The sequence below is a fragment of the Eumetopias jubatus genome, unplaced genomic scaffold (assembly GCF_037043125.1).
Source record: "Eumetopias jubatus isolate StellerSeaLion01/CBP00866 unplaced genomic scaffold, mEumJub1_p1.0 scaffold_6, whole genome shotgun sequence".
NCBI classification, from domain to species: domain Eukaryota; kingdom Metazoa; phylum Chordata; class Mammalia; order Carnivora; family Otariidae; genus Eumetopias; species Eumetopias jubatus.
The window spans coordinates 44,323,500-44,346,289 of record NW_028274812.1 but is presented as its reverse complement, the minus strand read 5'-3'; the positions used below and the strand labels follow the sequence as shown (position 1 = coordinate 44,346,289).

Sequence of the window (22,790 nt, the reverse complement as noted above, 5' to 3'; positions counted from 1 at the left end):
AGTCCTTTGCAGGGACTATCTTTTGAGACAACCTAGAGACTTTTATGGCTGTGTCTAGAGTAGTATACATAACCTCCTCCTTGTTCTTTTGGCCAGAACTCCAGCACATGGCCACACCTGATTGCCAGGGAGGCTGGGAAATGTAGTCAAGTCGTTTGTAGAGGAAGAAAAGAAAATAGGTTTAGTGAACACATAGCCAGTCTCTGCCACCTTAGCAATTTCCATTTGCTAGAAGTTTTGGAAGGATTAGAGAAATTGGGGATAAACTGTGAGGCAAGTCCAGACCGGTGGCCAGAAGTCAAAACTCCTTTTACGTAAATCTATTCATAAACTCCACATCACAAACAAATACTGTGAACTCACATCATCAGGACAAGCTGTAAGAGAAAATGGAATGAGCTAGAGGAGTTGCAGAAGTTTCAAATGGAAAGGCTTGTGGTTGCCCTGGAGTGTGGCCAGGAAAAACCAGCTAGTTGTCTCCCAGGAGAATGCATGGGATGTGTTTGTCACCAGGTGCATAGCCCAGCCCCTCCTGCATACTCAGACACCCAGTTTTGTCACCAGACCTATGTGTGTCTGTCTCCCATGGACTAGAATGTTAATGACACAAACTCACAGAAATCAGAGCATCAGCTTGCTGAGATAAAGAACAAAGGTTGGCTCAAACATGAAGGCTGAAGCAGAGCCACCACTCTGCACATCTTCAGGGGCTCCCATGGATGGAAGACTTGTTGTCAACTATTTAAAGTTTTGAGAGTTTTTATGTACTCCCTTCTATGAAAGGGAATACCGTCCCTCCCTTATTTCCTGACTTCTTTGTACTGTTTTCGTATTATCAATGATTTTAATAGTTAATTTTTAACAATATAATCCCTAGGGGTTTTAAGCCCATTTCCCTGAAATGTAGGTTCTTCTTTTCTGAATTCTTTATTTTGCTTTACTCTTATTTGGCTGGGTTTCATACATTGTCAGGAAGTAATGTATGGTTGTACAGACTGTCCACAGTGCAATTTGCCCGTCTTTAGGGAATATTTTCCCGCAGATGGTAGTCAAGTGCCCTGAAGAAAGGAAGACTTCATAGTCACTGGAAAAGTGCCATCGGGCTGGTGGTGGGTCTGTCCAGAAACGTTCAGAGGGGCTGTTATCTCCCAAGTCTTTGCTTCCTTGAAAACATTTCTTAAATGTATTTGTATTCAAAGGATAATTTTCCGAGGTTACATTTTCTTTTTCTCAGAACTTTATAGTTATTGGGATTTGTTTTATTTTTTGAAAAATTGAGGATTGCCCCCAGTCCTTTTCAATCTCTCGAGTTACTGGATTTTATCATTCAGTAGTTTGGGGGTTTTCCCAAAAAGAGCCCACAGGTGTCATATCTCTGGCTCCTTGTTTGGGAATATCTCTGATGTCTTTACACTTGTAGGTCAGCTTAGTCTATGACCTGTCCCACTCCCTTGGGTGTGCAATTCCTTGGTGGCCTTGAACTGCCCCCTCCCCCAGTTCATTAAAGAGCCCCAGATAATGGTGGATTCCAATCCTCTCGCACCCTGCCTCCCTGAGAATATGAGGAAGTAGGAAAGGGTTTTTGTTCCTGAGAATGTTTCCTTCATTTTTTCCTGAGTTTGCTTAATCACCACTTAACCTACTCTCTCCAAATTAGAGATCTGAAAGTATATTCACCAAAATGTGAACATGAGTCCAAAGACAGACAGAATGGCAGAGTTGTCACATGCGAGTCTAAGCTCCAGAGTCAGACCCCCCCGGGTGTTAATTTCAGCTCACTCTCTAGCAAGGGGTTCCTAGCTTTTCTGTGCTATGGGTCCCTTTGTTGGTCTGGTAAGCCTAGAGAGATCCCTTTCACAATGTTTTTAAATGTCTAAAATAAAATACATAGCATTACAAAGCAGGCTGATTATATTAAAATAAAGTTTTCAAAATATTTTTAAATGGGATGATATAGTAATATCCAAATCACAGGATCTAGAAGCACACCGGATATCTACTGTCGTTTCAAAACAGTGATGAGTACAGACCTGGAAAGATCTGCAGCAATTGTAATGTGATATGAAAATATATGTGATTTCTATTGGCTAAAAGTCTAAGATACTGCTAATACTAACGGTGCTCAGCGCTTACATTTATCATGAAGAAATGCTAAATGTCAGTTAGAGGTCAGTGAAAATAAAAATCCTGGGTTTATGCCTAGGTTTACAGCACCTCTGAATTCGGTAGAGGAACCCCTGATGCTACCAGTTATATAGCCTTGTGCAGAAATTACTTAACTTCTCTCATCTGTAATTTCTCCATCAGCAAGTGGGGGTCTAATAGTAGATACAGTGTAACTAGCCGCATCAGGGCTTCCTGTATAGAAATGAACATAGGAATGTAAATCACTTACCACAGTGTCTGGCACAGTGAACGCTCAACAAATGCCATTATTAAAGAGGGTAGAACTTAGAGTGCTTATATTTTATGTTCTGCACCCTTTTAAGTATTGTGTAAATTATGTATTGGTGAAACAATACGCATATATTATTTTTATAATCATAAAACAATAAAGTTATTTTTACTTTGAAAATATATAAAGCGAGCAATCCCCTCAAATCAAAAGGGGTCTAAATACATATCTCTGCCATTGAAAAGTGGGACCGAATTGCACCCAAACACTGATTAGGAGGTTCTAAATGCTTTATTCTCAGTTTTAATGGACAAACAGGAGCACAAAGGGAAGGTGCTTCTTTGTGTCTGTTTTCCTCATTATTTTCACATAACCAAAACTCTTCGCTCATTATATTGCTAAGCACTAACTTAGTCACAGGCCTGGTCTCTGTCTCATTTAAGTCTTTTTGGGGATGTGGTTTTATTTTAAGAATAAATACATTGTGAACCATTCTATGGAATCTCAAATTTAGCAAGGTCACTCAGTTGAACTTGAATGTAAATTTGGTGAGAGCTTTCACATCCAGGTCCTTCTTGATGCTGCACAGAACCAGACATTAATGTGCGGGAGAGAGGCTGCCTCCCATTGCTCTGTGGGGATTTGTGTCAGCAGTTATTGATTGCCTTGGTATTTCCTTTGTGTACTAACCAGTCCTACCTTTAGATAAAAGGACTGACCTTATGTAAGAAGTAAGTAGTAAGCTCGGGATGACAGAGGCAGAGCATGTCTCCTTCTCTGCTGGATCCCTGACATCTAGTACAGTGCCTGGCACAGTAAGTGTTTGGCAATGATTTATTCAATGAAAGGCTTATCTCTACAAGAAACGTTAAAGGTTAAATTTCAGTTTTCAAGGCTGAACATTAGGAATTTTCACATAAGAAGCAAAAAAGCTGTTGATTGATAAGGACGCTTTACATCTCAAGTTGATGCGACCAGCTGAAAAGTAAAAAAAAAAAAAAAAAGATTCCACAATAGCAAGCCACTACTTTGATTCATTCTTTGGTTGAACTGATGGAGTGCTCAGAGAAAAACCAGTTCAATGTCATAGTAGCTATTACAGTATCGTGGGGGAGTGCGAGGGTGGTGCTCACATCAGGGGTGGAAAACTTGCTGAGGAATTTATTCTATTCATAGGAAAAATCATATTTAACATTCAGATTTATTATTCATAAGTCATTCCACAGTGAAATTGTGAACTGAGTCATTATCACATACTATATTTCCATGTCTATATTTATATTATTGATGTGTCTACGTGCACAGAGTTCAGCAAACTGGTCTGTAAGAGATCAGATGGTACATACTTCAGGCTTTACAAGCCAAGCAGCCTCTGTCACAGCTACCCAGCGCTGCTACGGACATGGCTCTCTTCCAGTAAAACTTTACAAAACCAGACAGCTGCCAGATTTGTTAGCTAACTGACCCCCAATGTAAACTACACCTGTCCTTGCAAACTTTTCACTAATCTTCAGCACCAGGAAACAGCCATTTCCTCTGCAAAGTGTGTCACTAGTAAAACTGCTGAAGGCTCTACACAAAACGTTACAAATCTCTTTGCACTTCAAATGTACAGACTTGCTCTTATGGCTAATTGTAATAATTTCTACCTCACTTTAGAATACGTGCTGTATGTGCCTTCTGTTTTGGTTCTTGGTGGCGTGGAAGGCCATATCTGTTAGGTTTGTGATAAGGATATCCATGGCATGCGTGCAGTCCAGAGAAATGTCTTCAGTGTTTTGCTTTATCGTTTTCATTTTACATAGAGGAATGAGTGGGGTGCCAATGCAAAGCCGTAACCCGGAGCAAAGATGTAAAAGGGAAGGGATATTAAAGTCATCACTTACAGAGCAGGATGGAGCAAAGGCATCTGTAGACATCGAGTGAATTCCAAAAGTCGTATGCATAGAGTGTGCCTCAGAAGGACCAGCAATATCAGATCAGGACAATAATATTATCAAATTAACTTTCCCAGAATCACATGTCCAGAGAAAAGAGGCCCTTATATGCACAAGCTAGTTTGACAGTAAAGGAGGATATTTCAAGTGACCAATCTCTCTATAGTTTGGTGATACCTCACCGTTCCCATCTCCCTCAAAATTACAGAGAGAGACATCATAGATGGTTCATGGATGCCAAATTTAGGGGACACCTCTAAATTCTGATTTTTTAAAAACATGTTTATATGGTAGTAACAAACCCAAAGTTCAAATGTTTTTAAGTCTTAAGACATTAGATCATTTTATTTTTATAACAAGTACAAAATTTAATTCAAGAGGGAATAAGAAAGTAACTGTTGTTGAATGTCTGTCACATTTTTGATAGCACTCCATGGATTTTGAGGATTAGACAATACTGTGGAATGTAGTGATAATGATGTTGTAAGATTTTATTATGGACTAACCAAATATTCTGGGCCCAAGGCCAATACTTCTTAGTGATATTCTGGAATTGGGAAGTGAGTCTTGAGGGTTATTTAAGCAAAGGTGGCAGCTATTCATCAGGTACCCAAATTTTTATTTAGAAAAAGAATTGATTAATTATTAAAACCATAAAATGATTTCTCCTGTGACATCTGTCACATCATGATATTCTTTACAATCAATTACTCATCCATTTATTTCATTTTTCTGTCTTTCCTGCCATTACCAGGTACGTGTGAGAGAAGGAAATAAAGAATTCCAGTATGGCTGTAGGAGAACTCATTTTTCTTTTTGTCAAAGTTTCCCCCCCTCCCACAGCCATGATAATATTTCTTGATGATTGTTCATTTCTATGCATTGAGAAAGAACAGCATCCATCTTCATCAATAATCCATTAAGATCGTTGCAAGATCTGTTGAATTAAAGTTGTGTCCTTGCCCTGTGCAATAGAGATATGGACTGCTCTTAGAAGCTTGAAAATAAGGAATGGAAGAACAAAAAGAATTACTATGTTGCAATGCAACTAATGAAGCAACTGGGAGAGGGGAAGAGAATTAGGTGGGAGGCCCTGGGAGGGTCAAGGCACTAGGTCAACTGTCACTACAAGACTGTGCCCTAAGCACTCTACTGAACCTGCCTCACCTTCTGCTTCCTCAGCTCCAAGATATTCATCATAGTCCTTTCATACTTCTCAGAGGGGTTGGTTTTTTAAAAAAATGATAAGAGATGAAAATACTTTGGATGAAGTTGACAGTAGCTTTGTTTGCTAAGATTATCATACTTAAGTAGTATTGTTATTAATTGTGCTTTCCTAAATACGGTTCTCAGAATACTTCTCAGGAATGGAGACTAATGGAGAAATGGGAGAACTTTATAGGTTAAATGTTGGCAGGAATTACACCTACAACAACACAACTGTAGAAGATGTTAAGTGTAGATCCTCTCTGTGGAAGGAGATGGTATGTGAAAATAGCGGAGTAAATGCACCATGAGAAATGCTTAGAAAAGAATCACATACCTCAGAACAGTCAGCTTCAGTCGTTGAGATTCAGTCTTAATTTCTCTCTGTTGATCCTCCTCTAAAATGCATTCTTTCCTATTTCTCCTGCCATCATCTTAGTTCAGACCACCATCATCTCTCATTTAGGCCATTACAATAGTCTCTTGGTCTGCCTGCTTCCCCTTATTCCTCTCTACAGTTAATCACCTACCAGCAGCCAGAGTGGTCCATTTAAAACACCAATTAGATTACACTCTCTTCTGCTGAACACTCTTCTTTCTCATTGCATTTTGAGCAAAATTTAAATGCCTTGCTCACCTGTAATGGCCTACACACCTTTCCAGTGCTTTTATGGCTCCAGCCTCCACTCTCAACACTTGCCCGCCATACTGTGTTTCCCTATCTTCTTCTTAGAAAGGGGGAAATAATTGTAGCTTCCTCATGAGATATTAAGAAGGTGAATAGTGTAAATTCCATTAAACAGTGCCTAGTACAGAGATGCACTCAACTATGAATTACTAGTAAGTGTTAGACATCAGCGACATTGGCTGCCCTTCCCGTTCTAGAACTAACCATGCCCTTTCCTCCTTGGGACTTTTGCTTTTGATGCCCTCTGCCTGGACTGCTCTTTCCCAGCTCCTCCCATGGCTGCTTCGGTCTCAACCCCAGGGCTTCGTCTGTAAAGAACACTTCCCCTCACTATCTAAGTAGCTTCCACCAAACTCTCATGTCACCCTGCCGCCTGTTTCCTTCATAATGTTTCCCAAAATCATATTACAGATTAATTCCTTCAACTGTTTTCAGTCTCTCCCACAACAGACTGGAATCTAAGAATGGAGTTATAGCCATCTTATTTATCACTGTATCCCCAGCTCAGGAAATGGTAGAAACTCAGGGTTTCTGATGGACAGTGAGGTGATAACTAGGGTCTGAGCTCACAGTTAAGCTCAGTTATTGAATGAATAATTCATTGTTGAGTCTATTAGTTCTATATAGCTGCTATAACAGATTACCACAGACTTGGTGGCTTAAGACAACAGAAATTTACTTTCTCACAGTTCTGAGGACCAGAAGTCCAAAATCTGTTTTGGACTGGTTTGCATCCCAGCAGACTCTCAGCCTAGGGTGGGTGATGGTCCAATGAGACCAAAGAAAAGACCCAGGGGCAGCGATCAAGATGTAGGTTTACTTATGCAAAGGGAGCATCTGCTGCTGGGATCTACGTGCAGCCAGTTTTTAGATCATAGCAACTTAACCCTGCAACTCTCAGTAGCCCTTCCCCTCCTTGCCTGGCCAGCATTTCCAAAAAATCAAGACCCGCCGCATGGACACTCTTCATTACAAGGGAGACACTCCAGGTTGGCCACCCCCTGAGCCGCCCCTGACCCTGAACCCTGAACAACACACTCTGCTATGCATCCTGCCTGATGGGAATACAGAAGGAGGACAAGATCTCTACATTTTCAGGATAGTGATTAACAGGGGCATTCCGGGTATGCTCGCACAACCTAGCTATCCAGCATGTACGGTATACCAGGCCAGAATTCAGCAGAGACGTGCTCCATGCAGAGTCTCTGGGGGAGAATCTGTTCTGGCCTCTTCCAGCGGCTGTGGCTGCCAGCATTCCTTGGCTTATGGCTCATGTATCGCTCCAGTCCTTAAGGAGAGCATCTTCCAATCTCCCTCTTCTCCATCTTCACATACCCTTCTTCTGTATGTGTCTACCATCTCCCTCTGCCTCCCTCTAATAAGATACATGTGATTGCCTTTAGGGCCCACCTGAACCTAGGTATATTAGTCTGTGCTCAGGCTACCATATCAAAATACCACAAGCTGGGTGGCTTAAACAGCAGAAATTTATTTCTCACACCTGGAGGCTAGAAGTCCCAGATCAGAGGCCAGCAAGGTTCAGTTTCTGGTAAGAGCTCTCTTCCTGGCTTGCAGATGGCTACCTTCTCACTCTGTCCTCACTTAGCCTTTTCTTTGTGTGCATACAGGAGGTGGGGGATGTGGGAGAGAGAGCTCTCTGGCATCTCATGAGGACCCCAATCCACCTTTATGACCTCATTTCACCTTAATCACTTCCAGGGAGGCCCCATCTCTAAATATAAGATACATTGGGGGTCACAGCTTCAAAATACATATTTGGGGGTGGGGTAGACACAGTTCAGTCTATGTCACCCAGGATAATCTGTCATCTAAAAATGTTTAACTTAATCATATCTGCAAAGACCCTTTTTCAAATGAAATAATTAACATTCAAGAGTTCCAGGTATTCAAATATGGATGTATTTCGGGGGGGGGGGGCAGGGCCACTTTTCAGCCGAGGAAGAAAATGCATTGCTAAACTTAACTATATTCATGGATTCTCAAAGATGTTTTGTGCTGCCGGGGAGTAGTTGCTCTAAATTAATAAAGTAAAGCAGAATAAAAACTTAAGGGGATTCCTGTGACTTACGTAATCGTGCATCATGGTAAGGAAACTCGACATAAAAATAAGTTCAAACTATAAACCAGGGGTCTGTTATTTGCATTGACAAAAAAGCCTTCTGCTCTGGATGGATTGATTGCTGTGCTCTTCTTTTAAGTGGCCAATTCTATAAATGCATTTGCAGTTCAGTTTGATTCATGCTGAACTTTTCAGAAAGAACTATTAAGGAAAGTTTTCAAATCTCTCCGTGCTTTAGCATTTACTCTTTGTGATGTAAAGCTAACAATAGCCGACATTTATTGAACATTTTCTCTGTGCCAAGCACTGCATCAAGTCTCATACATATATGTTTCATGTGTGTGTGTGTGTGTGTGTGTGTGTGTGTGCGCACACGCACGCACATACACACTCTGTCTCTAAGAGGGACGGGGCAGGGCGGGGTGGGGTGACCCAATCTTCATTCCTAAAGGGTCTGAGCCATTAGTAGTTCTGCCTGGATTGGGTTGTTGACGTTTCCCATTGACTATAGTCACAGAGCATGGTCATACTAAGGAATGCCTGGGGATCGCCTGTATTCCAGACCTGTTATCCCTTACCTCCATCATGAAGTAGGAGCCCAATCAATCACCCCAGCCAGCACAGTGACAAGAACTCCCTTCTTTGTTCATTGAGAAGCACAAGCCGAAAGCAGCTGAGTGGCAATCTTCACTTTCAGTTCAGTGGGATCATTGTTGTGTCTCCTGGTAGAAACATTCCTCCTTTTGTTTTTGTTTTTTAAGATTTTATTTATTTGAGAGAGAGAGAGTGCCTGTGCTCAAGAGTGAGTGGGGAGAGGGAAGAGAGAAAATCTCAAGCAGACTCTGCACAAAGAGCAGAGCCTGATGCACGGCTTGATCCCACAACCCTGAGATCATGACCTGAGCCGAAATCAAGAGAAACTTAACCAACTGAGCCATCCAGGCAGCCCTGAAACATTCCTCCCTTTGGAACTAAGACTTTTAGATCCACAGAGCAATACATTAACAGGAAACAAAAATTTTACTACTGGGTCACTCGCTGGGGGAAATAGGGCATGGTGCCACACCCATTTCCGCCTCTTGATTCCAGTGTAAAGGAACAGGAATTCTTTAAGTTGAGCCGCAACGCTACCACGTCTATAGACTAAATATCATTCACTGACTTTAACATTCAGTCTCCTGCAAAACCACGGCAGCCCAGCGTGCACCTCGGTGTCGTGTGGAGGGAAAATAGATTGATGATGCAAGAGTCCCAACGTGGGAGTGAAGGCCACTCTCAGCGTCCCTCATACGCAAATGTAATCCTTTTTTGGCGAGTGATAAGAAGGAAGCACGGAAAGGTGACATAAATGAGCCATCTGATGGCCTTTGTTGTAACTGAGCTATAATTAAACACTCCCACAGAGTAGGCCCCATTTCTTCCACTCCTGGCTTGGCTGTTCTGGGCTTTTGCCGGACTGGGGAGAATAGAAATCTGCATGAATGAGGAGTTCTATCAATTCATCAACCCAAGTGAAAATGTCTGTTTGTCATATAAAAGATAATGTCAGAAATCCATTTTTAGCTCCCTGTTCCCATACTCATGTGTGAAATTACAGGGGAAGATATTTGCCCATAAAAGAACCCTCATTGGCCTTGGAGGTGATCGGCTGCACAAATTATACTGCCAGATGAATTGGGTTTTGCAAATCAAACAGAAGTCCTCATAAACCGAACTAAGATTGCAGTGGGGGGCCCAGCCTTGCCCTGCGACAGTGTCAGGGCCCTCCTGTTCGCTGCTTCTCTCCTTAACAACATGCTGTTTGGAGGATAAAGTTGTTCTCTGAGTATAGAGACCACTTGGCATTTTGACTGAGGCACTCATTGATTTATTTTCTGTCTTGATGAGACTAGCATGGATTTGGGATTACTTTCTATCTCCTTTGGAGAAAGAACAGGGAGGGAGGGATTGGGGTCAGTACTGTTGGTCTCTGAAGACAACCGATTTTGGTGTTTGTGGGTAGATTGTGTGCCATGCTCACATTTGACATTTTCCCATGCTGTGACTTATGACTTAGAAGAAAGAAATATTGCAATATTTAGCCAGAGAGATTTAGCCCTTTTCTTTTTTCTTAAAAAAAGGGGGGGGGGATGAGGAGAAGAAATACAAGGAGGCAAGTGTAGGAGACAGAACAACAATAAGGCAGTTCAGAAGAATTTGAAAAAGCTCTGGCCTCTAAGGCCATTTATTTCCAGTTCAGTAAACTCAGGAGCCAAACTTTTGCATTTTTAATACTCTTAATAATAATAAAAATGATCTTGTTAGTTTAGTGCAGAGCCAAATTTAGGAGGTCAAGCAGCAACTTGTTTATGTTGGCATTTCTGTGGAGCCAAGTCTGTCTCGTTGCCTTGCCCTGAATAGCAATTGGCTCCAACCTGCAGCAATAGATCAGGACCAGGGGAGAGCCTCTCCTAACGGGATCCCAAGCAGACCATGGCTTACAGCCTGCCCAGCAAGGACCAGCCTCCCCTGGTTCTGCTCCACACCATTGTACTCCCAAGCTCAAGGTGTGGTCCACAACCTGCTGAGATACACCCAGCTGCTAAGGGATGGGTTGTCACTGGTGAGCTGTCCTCTCTCCCTTCTACCCCAGGACACCCGGCAGATTGGTTGTTGCCCAAAGGGTTCACTTTTCAATTCACATCTCAAATTCTTGGGTTCCCCTTTTAGTTATAAAAGCCAATTTTATCAACCCATAATATTTGGATTTAAAAATTCCACTACGGCAGCATTATGTTTAATTGATTCACTCTTAACTGGCATTTTGCATTACTTAGTCCCTGATGAGTCTTTAAATTACTATGGTACCGAGGACCTCCAAACTGCATGACCTGGTTTTCTGTTGGGAACAGAATGGGTTTATTTATTTGTTCTCAGTCTAGAAATCATGGTTAGATGTGCCAATTGATTTACCTTTATGTGTGCACTTTATATCACAGAGTATGGAAGCATAAGGGAAAGTACACTATTTTACATCGTAGATCATTGAGGAGAGTTTTCACAAACTTAATTAAAAGTCTAATTTTTCCCAGGCATAACTTGCTACTGAAATTGCCAGACCAGTCTCCCTGCATGGAAATTCTTCCCTCCAGCTTTTGAACCTCACATACCAGCCTGTGCCGTCTGACCTTGGGAATGACCAGTTACTGCCCTTTATTGTTCTACTTACCCATGGTTGCATTGACCTTTGAAGCAACTGCTTAGTTTGCAAATTCCCAGCCTCTACCCTTCTACGTATTTTCTGCTAAAGAGTCAAAAATGTGGAAAGGTTTAATTACATCTGTGTCTGTTGAAAAGAATAAACGAATAAGAACAAGAAAGGAAATCATTATAGTAGCCATATATCTTTTGTTTTCCTTTGTGTGTGTGTGAAAAGCCATGTATAAGAATACTTAGACATGTCCTTGAATTCATTTCTAAGCAGCTTCCTGATGCAGTGCAAAAACCACTTTCAACGATTATCGTTATCAAGTTTCCAAATGGAATGCCTCTTGCAGCAGCTGCCTTGCATCCAATAGAGCCCCTTTGCTGGGGCAAGACAACATATCTCTTTACATTTTAGCAATAACGCCTTCAAGATGAGGCATGGCCTGGGACACTGCTGTTTCTTTCCTCCGCACTTTACAGATAGCCTTGGGAACACATGAAGCTTTGAAAATGTTGTCCTCTGCTCACCTACCACACGTGAGAAGGCTTCAGGGATGGTGTTCTCTCACCCACTCAGCTTCTCTCAAGTTCAGAAAGCAGGTCCTATCAGATCAGCAGTCGTGGCCCACAGGTGTGTGGGCGTGCGTGTACGTACACGTGTGTGTGTGTGTGTGTGTGTGTGTACACAAAAAGAGAGATGGAGAGAGAAAGATTACATGCTGGGTGGTTAATTTAGAGAATTATTCCTTTTCTGGCTATCCAGCCATGCAGTCCCCTTTCCTCCTGGCTATTGAGGAACTTTCTTTACCTATATCTCTTTTTCTTTCTAATTTGACCTTATTTTTTCCCTCCTTCCAATTGCATTTTCTCTGAGGTCCTTGGCTCTCCAAGTTAGATGGAAATTGGATCTAAATTTAAATTTCTCCTTTTTTGTCAGATAACTCCAGGAGCTTTACCTAAATCTCATTCCCCTGTACCCCAGTTTCCTAGGAAACCTCACTAGCTACTCTTCCCTTTCTTCCCAGATCTTTCTTCAACATATCACAAGCGACATAGTTTCTTTTTTCCACTGACTCTGTTTTTTTTTTTCTGGAGATAGAACTGCCATATATCTCCCTTTAAGAGCTAAAAGAGTCTTTTAACTTGGCATTACGTATTAAATAAAAATTTGTTCTGATCATTAAGAGGCCCCAGTGCAGTCACTGAGCAAAAATGACCAGAATCCGACATCATGAGTCTTAGAAAAACCGTATTATACAGAAGCATGCACCACGAGTGCACTCCCCAGGAAAGAAGGAAAAAGGAAGCCCATCATACAGAAGTGGTTGGGACATAAAATGAGTAAAAACAGAGCTTTAACCCAAAGTTACTTCATCCTCAAACCCCCTTATGCCTTTCTGCGGATTGCCCACGTTCTTCTCTGTTCACCCCTGCCATCTTTTTGGTCAAGCTAAAAAAGGAAAGATGCCCTTGAAAATTGCTTTCTTCCTTACCTATTCTAGTTGGTTTACTTATAAATGTACTTTGAAATGGCTTTCAAATCATGTGGTTTTCCACTGGGATAGGCTTAAGACTCACTAAAGTCATTAGTTTATTAAAACTCTGCTTAGATGTTCAGTACCAAAGCCAAAGTGAAAATATTTTCTGTCCTTAACTGATGTGCTGAATGTCCCGTTAGCTAAATAGTAATCATATTGAGACGCCAGCTGGCTAGAGCTAGGTTTAATCCTTAGCTGGAGGTTGAGGAACTTTGTACAATCTTATCGTCAGTCTAGCCACGCCCTTCTGGACAATGGCTCGTGTCCCAGTCACATTGCTTGAAGCAACACACAAGCATTCTCATTATGTGCCACGAGTGCTTTCTAACCTTGTTAGCATAGAAGACCCATCAGGATGGAAAAAGACAGCAGCAAAGTAAACATTGTGTGCAGCACGGTGGTGTTAATGCCGGCGCAACCTTTCTCAGCTTCTCAAAGTTCCAGGTGGGATAAACTCAGGTCAGAGTGTGTCCGCAGCACAGAACATAAAGCATCTTCTGATGGGCTACAGCTGACTTGGGGGCGCAGAGTACACTTCCGGCAGCAGCCTGTGCTCTTCAATGGGGGCAGCAAGCCTCCACCTGAACCTTGCCTCATGTGTAACTTGGACATGGCTTTCAGACCTCCTCTAGTGGCCAGGGCACTCCTTGTTCTTTGCTTAGGCAACTAGGCATGAGTATTTCTTTGCACTAAATGAGTTAAGCAGCCTAGAATATACAGAATTTTTTTTAATTTAATTTTATTATGTTATGTTAATCACCATACATTACATCATTAGTTTTTGATGTAGTGTTCCATGATTCATTGTTTGCGTATAACACCCAGTGCTCCATCCAGTACGTGCCCTCTTTAATACCCATCACCAGGCTAACCCATCCCCCCACCCGCCTCCCCTCTAGAACCCTCAGTTTGTTTCTCAGAGTCCATAGTCTCTCATGGTTCGTCTCCCCCTCCGATTACCCCCCCTTCATTTGTTTTTTAAAGAATGCTCTATCAGGCTAAGTGCAGCATCCAAAACTAGGAATCATCCTATTAGAGATCCTGATTCAATTTTCTTTTTTCTGTCAATCCAAAAAGAGGAAAAGAAAATCAAACCTTTCTGTCATTATTTATCCAGATTAATCATAATTCATGTCTTTCTGTTCCCTTTTGGGTTTGTGTGCTAAATAAGACTTTGTCTACTATCTATGAATAAAAACTCTTGGGTGACTTCCAAGGTGCCTCTGTCATATAAAATCCCATGCTATCTATATTTTGAACAATGTTAGAATGAATTCTGCATGAATTAAATGGAAATTTATTGGAAGTAAAATATGTGCTGTCATTCTGGAGCTATGTCCCAGGAAAACACTGGGTAGTGGATGTATCATTCCACTTGATGGTTCTATGTCCAAAAAAGGGATGATTCAGGTATTTGTTCATACAATGGCAAAGGTCTTAGCTTTACAGAGATGAATATTAAAATATTTGTCATCTTGATCAAGTCAGACTATGGGAACTGAAACCAGAAATTGAGAGGAATTCACATCCTTCTTGCGGGATACCCCACATGAGATCCTTTCCTGTCCCTTCCCCCGCATTGCCAAGTCCTGTCCGTCCGAGTTTATGAAACATCCTGTGTCAGTCCACTGGTCTGTAGCCCCCATCTTCAACCCAGACTCTTGCATCGTCCCCCCCACTTCGTTGTCTTATTGTTCTCCTCTGACTGACCCCAGCTTTGAAGATGACTTTTGAAGTTAATGACTAAGGGTCAGTACTCTGACTTCCCTTTCAATGAGTTTCTGTTTGCCATTGTATGTATGAGAAATGACACTGGATTATCAAGTTTAAGGCTAAAAAATTTAAAGTACGCCACTGGTACAGGCTGACGTTTTACTTTTTGTTTCTTTAATCTGAAACTTCTCTGTAACTAGATTCATTCATTTATTCAAAATACAAAGAACAAAGAACACTTAGTAGATGTTGACACTATATAGGCCAGGCTCTGCACTTGACACTGATGAAGAAAGACACAGTCAGTCCCATAGTTAAGGGAGAAAGGCAATTTAATCAATGATTCCATAAGAGTGTTACATACATGACTACTCATTATAAGATAATGCTATAGACAAAAACGACAAAACAGTAATCGTGACAACAAAGGTGATAGGAGTTGAATGCTTGTTGCAAGGTAAGCATCAAATAAGTGCTTTACATGCTTTATCGAGTTTAATCTTTACAGCCCCTCTCTATATAGCTACCTATGTATAGGTAACAATTATTAGCCTCACTTCACTGACAAGGAAAGTTGGACCTGAGCAGGTTAGCATACTTGTCCAAAATGATAGCTAGAAAGTAAGGGAGCTGGGATTTGAGTCCAGCGTGTGGTTGGAAGGCAGTGGGGAGTCTCCCTGTTTCCGGCCGCTGCAGCAGGAACCGGCTCACACCTGAGACCAGCAACGCTCTTCACCTAACACCAGGGACCCGTCCGTGGGGTTTGAAAACGAAAGTTATTAACAGGATATTTGAAATGATTACAGTGTTGAGAACAAACCCATTTCGTTCACCGGAGTTTCAGGTAAAGACTGCAGCTCTCGAATGTAGAATTTCAGGAAGGAGGGGAGGGGTAAATCGGTTTTCTGACATCACCTGCAACAGTTCTGAGTGGTCTTTTCTCCTCGCATTTCATTTTACCAACAAATTCATGAGCCACAGAATGAAACCTCTTTTCATTGGGAAAAACGGAACTGGTTGTCTCAGGTTATTCAAGTGAAGCTGTTAGAAGCCGAATCTCGTCTATAAATCCACCTGAGGAAAGAGTCTCAAATGGTTTGAATATGAAGAATAAAAATTGAAAGGGTGAGGAATGATCTAGAAGGAAAATCGGAAAATGGTCTTTAGTCTTAGCTACCTTGCTGCTGCTGAAGAGAGAGAAATGGAGGGGGGTGGAAGGAAGGAGGGAGGGAGAAGGAGGCGGGGAAGAGGGGGAGGGAGAGGAGGAACAGTAGCAGGGAGGAGGCAAAGAAGGAAGAAAAAGGAAAAAACACTGTAGCAGGGGCTCTTCCCCTCGGGGATGACTTGTCTGCTGAAGCTGTCTTTGAACCCTTACAGCCTTGCAACTTACTTTATAAACTCTCCGGATCCGCTTCCTGTTCTTCTTCCAGCTGCCAACTAATTCTTGTCTTTTTAGCAGTTTTTAGTTCTCTTAGAGTATGAGCACGAAAAATGAAATAAAATCCAATCAAATTGGTCTTCTGTCTGCCCAGGGATGCAGCATATGGTCCAGACTGGGACAACAGCTCTGGGCTAAAATGAGATTTGGCATTCTCGAGTGCACTGTATTTTGTCTACCTGTACCTCTGTCTCTCCACGGAGATGATTAAGCCCTCGACCGTATGTTCTCATTCCTCTGTCCCCAGTATATAAACGTCCCCACGTTTGCTGTAGAAGGGCATACAAGAAACTATTCATTGAATGAGTGAACAAATAAATGAATGAACGAATGAATGAAATAGAAATGGCAACACTTGTGTTGTTACCTTACTGCCCCCACCCCTCCGCGCAGTAATTACTCAAGGAACAACTTCCAGGGTAACTACTCAAGAAGCTCCAGAAGTTGTAGTTTTTCAAAAACATACATAAATTCACAGGCACTTGTTTAAACCCATATTTTCTCCCCCCCTCCCCCAGCCAATCTCTATGAATTGTCAAGCAAATGCTTTAGGAAGCAGGATGCTACATATACAGCTCTGTTTGGTTGTTGCCAGATTAGTGGAGCCAGAATGGAATATTATACTATTTTTTTTCGATCCAAGGATAATCTATTCTTGCAAAGATAGTTACAAAAGGCAGTAAGAGTTCCTACGGGGAACACAAATAGTGTCTGAATCGGATGAAGACACAACAAGAGTGCCCGATGCAGCTGCGTCAGGGCATGGTTCGGTGTCTGTGGCTTCATCACCATCTTAAATGGAACATCTATATTTCTTCTGGGTTTAATGAAGCCACAAACAACCAACTCTTTGTTGAGTGATATTGGAGACTTTTTTTTTTTTTTTTTTTTGCTTTTAACTTGATGTATTTTAATTTGTGCTTAACTAGCCCTCCCACAGCAGGTCCTCAGACTGGCACTTTAGGGACAATTAGCTAAGTGTTCTTCTGTGTTCACCACAGAGCTGAGGCAACAGATAAGGAGAATCAATAAGGCCAAGACCGTTTAGGAAGAGAACATTCACTTCCCGACAAGAGCTTTGGCTGGCTCGCCTCGCTGCCTACTCCGCTGGGAAACGCTCTGCTCTGGTCCCTCGGTGCCTCTTTCTCGTGGGAGCTGCTCTGCTCTGACTGCTAAATGACTTTGCTGTCGTGTCCTTCAGTTTTCAGGGCTGTATCTCCTGTCTTTCTTCACCATCCTCATCGGGCTGGTGCTCTACTCCTCCACCTCCACATACGTAGCCCAGGACCCCCGAGTGTACAAGCAGTTCCGCAATCCTTCGGGCCCCGTCGTGGACTTACCGGCCACAGCGCAGGTGGAGCCCTCAGTCACCTACACCAGCCTGGGCCAGGAGACCGAAGAGGAGCCCCACGTCCGCGTGGCCTAGGATGAGGCCCTCCCCGCCCACTGAAGTCACCTCCGTGGCCACGTTGTTCGCCCTTCATCTCTGTATTGTACATAGAGAAAGGTATTTATTAGGTGCGGTTTACGCAGGTGGACTGCAAGGTAGCAAATCTGAAAGCCTGTAAGAGGCATAAGCTAAACATCCCTGGAGTCACGGCCTCCGAGCCATCTGACTTAGAGAGACGCCTAGCTAGTATGTTTCCTGATCACAACCCTCCTGCATTAATTACTGTGAAAACTTTTGAATTAAAAGCAAGTATTATTATTATTTGTATTATTATTGTTACTGTTATTACACTAACTTTCAGGAGGATGTTTTGTACTCCTGATGAGAACTATCGCCAGACCCACATGTAGTTAACATAAATCCCACTTTTCTATGGCAAGTCACTTTTTAAGAATCATACTTTATTTTTTTGCACAGTTTACATGAGTGCTGCATACCACAGGAGCTCCACCCTGAGAAGTTTCCTTAGCCGAGGGGCCTGGTGGCTGATGGTTTCCTCTGTCACCTGTTGGACTGCCTGCTCAACAAGTATTTTGTGCTGTCACCCTTGTGGGGAGGGGCAACTGACCATATAATTCTCTATTCTAGGAATAGATATAAAACAAACACTTGAGCTTTTTTATATTTTGATCTCTGATTACTCCGGGCCATTGCCTTTCTGTTGTACCACGTGATTCTGCTAATGAAGTCCCTGTAATAACAGGATAAGGAAGCTTTTATTTCCGTGGCTTATAGGAAACCCCAGGAATAATAATATCATGTGTGTTTTGGGTAATATATATATATATTAAATATATTAAATCTTTCTGCCCCTCCTTATAGCCTCTCTTCCAAAAATGTATTTGATTTTACATTTAATTCCTAGATTTCTTTAGTGATACTATGAAAATTATTCAAGTCATTGGAAAAAGCCATGGCCCTCTGCCCTCTTCAATTGTGTCCCACCCTTGTTAAGATACACCAGCATGGAAATCACCCTCACTGTGGAGTGTCATTGGTGGGGTGGCCCCCAACAAAGTCAACGTGCTGATGTGGAGCAGTCTCTGACAATGGCTTGATTGATCTGACCACGTGGTAGTGATAAAGATGTCATGAATGAAAAAGTGTGGCATCTTGGTCATATTTGGCATCCCTTCAACAGCAGAATATATCAACACCCTATTCTTAGGGATACAGAGAACATTGTGGGGTCCTGATAAGGCTTTGAGGGATATGTCACTAGTCTAATTTTGTTGCCCTTAAAGTAACTCTTTTTTTCAAACACACACAAACACACAAAACCAAGAAGCACCACAGACCTCTACGATTTGGAATAGATTTTATGTGTCAGTATGTGAAATAGTCTTTAAGTTTGACCGGCTTCAATACCATGCAAAAAGATCCGTGATGGAGTACAGGGTTTGTTAAGGAAAAATAAATGCTTATGAAACTGTGGGCAATTCAGATCAATACATCTTAAGCAAACAAAACAAATCACCGGAGGGGTCCGTGTAAAGTAGGACAGATTGCAGCCCCGTCAGGACTCCCGTAGAGCCTGCACAAGGCCTAATTCCTGGGTAGGCGAACGCGTCCCGTGCTGGCTGGTCAGCAGCAGGTGGCCCTTCTGTCTGCCTTCTACCCCCGGGGGGGCAGTCGTGCCCCCGGAAGTGGCGAAGAAGAATTACCTCCTCGGATATGCAGAGTGTATGGTCATCTCTGTTCAGCCCCCTCAGAAATATGTTTTATTTTTGGAGAAAAAAGAAATCAATGTCAAAACAACTTGCCAGTGTCTGCTCTCTGCTACCTTTTAAACCAATTAAATACCTTTCTCTGAATATTTTGTCCATTCAGATCTGAAGACCTTTAAAGACTGTGGTTTTATTTTTGTGTTTACATTCCTTCGGTTGGCATAATTTGCTTGATTTATTGCATTTTTAGTATTTATTTTAAAGCCAAATGTTTTAGTCTTTTTTATTCATTTTTATGACACTAATTTGTAGACACTTAGTAAAGTCTTATGAGAAATAAGTGGATGAAGCTATTCCAAGTCAACTCAGTGGACTGGGAAGTTTTTTAAAATTTAAATTTCAAAAAGGTTTGCAGTCAACGGTTGGCTAAAAGTCTCCATCTGGATTATTTTCTAGGATATTTTAATTGACTCCCTTGTATGGAAACCAAGTGTGAATGTTAAGGTGAACTCACTGTAAACCCTTTACCATCCAGTGTTCTCGTGCACAACGACTTTCATGTCACTGGGGTCCTTCACTGTGTTGGTTCGTCTCCAGTTAGAAAGGCTGATAACATATTGCACCGTCTGAGATCAGGAGTTCCAGATTGACCCTTCGGACAAAAAAGAAAATAGCAAAGAACAAACTCTTTGTGTAAAAACACTGGTTCTTCGGGAGCGGGGTGGGAAGCGCGAGTAGGACATTAACTCTAGCCGTTTTCATTTCTGAAATCTCACAGCCTCAATAGACACCAGCAAAAAGTTCAGCTTTTCGCCCCCCCCACCCCCACCCTGCACAAGTGAGACTTTAGCAACTTGTATAGAATTGGATTGGGTAAGCAAACCACAGCGCCTCCCCCACCCCCCACGCCTCCCCGCTAGTGATCAGTGCTGGTTCTCAGTTTCCTCCATGAAAACCTGCCCTGGGGACAGCGCTTGCCTTGGTCACAACTTCACACCTTCCCACCGCTCCAGACTCTGAAATACACAAGCAGGTAGACCAAGCAGTGGAAAAATCTGCACCACTGTGTCCCATGAAAATGTTTCAATGTTTAGTTTAGATATTGCTAACTTGTGCTATTAACCTTTTGACAAGTGTGTAGTATTGTTTGTTTTGGGTTTGTTTTTGAGTTATAACCACTTAGTAGTCCCCAGCTAGCTACCAGGACAGATTTTACCCCATGGGTAGGATTCTATTGTCAAGCCACATAACAAAGCACACTAATCCAGGCACCGTAAGTGGAAAATATAAACCAAAAAGGAGATTTACACCGATAAGTTGAACAAACTCCATTTTTGATATTTGCATGCTCCCCTATGGACTGGCTGTGGCAATGTAATGCCTGTATAATGTTTTCAAATAAAAATAAATGCTTTATGAAAGCACTGAGTTCTTGGTTTTCTTGAGTGTTTGCACTATGACGGCCATGAAAGGAGCTCCCATGGGATGCTGGAAATAGCCATGAAAGTAGATAGCAGGGTCCATGTCAAAATAAAAACCAGAAAGAAAGTATTTCCAAATTAGGAAGGGCACAGTTGGTCTCAGAGCTATAGCTTTGAAAAGCCAAAAGGAACGCGTTTGCAATTTGCAAAATTAATTACTTAACCAAGCCTTGAGAAGGCTCTGGGGCTCCAGTCTCCAAGCCCACCTTTAAAACACATGTAGAACAATATAAATTTCCCCCCAAGAAACGATGTCTTACAAAGGAGAAAGTTCTGTGTATGTTGCCCTTGGCATAATGCCAGACTTAAATGACGAGCGCTCTTCCAGAACACAGCATTTATTAAGCAGGACTGTTTTGTGTTTCTGCTCTGGACTGACACAGTATCTTGTCATTGTCCTTGCCCCACTGACTGCAGGCACCAGCAATCCCTTCAATACTTCGAGATGATGTATATAAATTCACATGTTCCTGTCGTGTGTGTTCACAATCGGACCTCAAAAATTAAACGAGCTGCAAAGACTGTACCTGAGGGACACCTGGGTGGCACAGTCAGTTGACCGTCTGCTTTCGGCTCAGGTCATGATTTTGGGGTCCTGGGACCCACATTGGGCTCCCTGATCAGTGGGGAGTCTGCTTCTCCCTCTGCCCCTCCCCTGCTCATGCGTGCTCTCTCTCAAATAAATGAAATAAAATCTTTTAAAATAAAAAAAAGGACTGTGTACCTGAGTTATATATTTAAAATATTTTTAAAGGAAAAACACCCATTTTTTTTCAAGAGAATAGGAATAGCAGCACACTGATCTTTTATAGAGTATTCGTAAGTTGAGATCCTCATGATCTGCCTTTATAAGTACAACCCTAGGTACTTAACACTAAGAATTTGCTTAAAAATGTGACTCAGCTTTAAAAAAAGTTTTTTCCTTGAAAAAATACGAAGATTTCTCTAATGTGTTGTTCACTTTATCGAGGAGGTTCTTCCATCAAAGATGAAATATATTTGAACTTCAACCCAGGCTATGTCCAAGTGTCCAGCAATTCTAAATAATTGGAGTCCAAAGGGTATACACAATAAATGCATAGGACATGTTTACTCGGTCTCCCCAGTGAATTCTAATTTTCTTAAGGGAAAAAACTCGGTTTCCTAAATGCTTGGAAGTTCTTGCAAAGGTAAGATAAGGCGGCACTTGAATGATTTTTGTGACCATTATCATGAAGAAAAAAGAGAAACAAGTAAAATTCAGCAAGAGAGCTGTAATTTGTTACATTGTCTCAATGTTCCATGGGAAACAAATTATAACATTGAAATAACAGGATCTGAAACCAGATCATTTCAGGCCTAGCAAAACATCTCGCACAGGGAAGGCATTTGTACATCTTTTTTTTTTTTTTTAATGCAGTCTAACTTCTAAACTCAAAATAGAAAATACAAGAGTAAGATTTCTATTACAAAATGTTCCCTTTTTTTCTTCTACTTGAGTACTTTTTTTTATAAAATTCCTGTTCTTGGGAAGGAATGAATCACTGGTCCACTTAAATGTACACTTCTGGGAAGTTTTTTATAAACCCTTAAAATGTTGACCCCTTCAGGTTGGCCCTGGGATAAAAAAGCAACAAAGTGAAGTTCTTTTTTTACTTGCAAATAGTGTTTTTGAATTTATAACACTGCTTCTTAATTATGTACACCGATCTTTTTTTTTTTGCTTCCTTTTTTTTTTCTTTTTCTGTCTTTTTTCTTTCTGCAAGCATAAACAAAGGGATCGCTATGGGCCACCTAGGCAGTGTCTCTGCCCCTTATTCTCTATGTGGTCAAAAATGTTTAATTCAAAAAAATTATAATACAGCTGGGAAATCCCGCACCTACCAGATGGCCTTACATCAGTGCCTGAAAGGACTAGCCATTGTGTGTCACTTCTCAGACAGCCAGACAAGTCACGTCCAAACACTATTGCAGCCTGATTAACAAGGAAAACTAATGATCAGAGGGAACAGGTCTCTGGGAAAAGACGAAA

The 22,790-nt window shown here is 41.7% G+C and overlaps 1 protein-coding gene across 1 annotated transcript in view; it reads left to right on the top strand.

Moving 5' to 3' along the window:
- The window catches only part of SLC35F1 (solute carrier family 35 member F1), a 383,792-nt gene extending 366,185 nt beyond the window's left edge, over positions 1–17,607 (top strand). The window contains exon 8 of the mRNA XM_028117096.2: positions 17,383–17,607. Coding sequence (XP_027972897.1) covers positions 17,383–17,607 — 225 coding nt within the window. The remainder of the gene's footprint in view (positions 1–17,382) is intronic.
- The last annotated feature ends 5,183 nt before the right edge of the window (positions 17,608–22,790 follow it).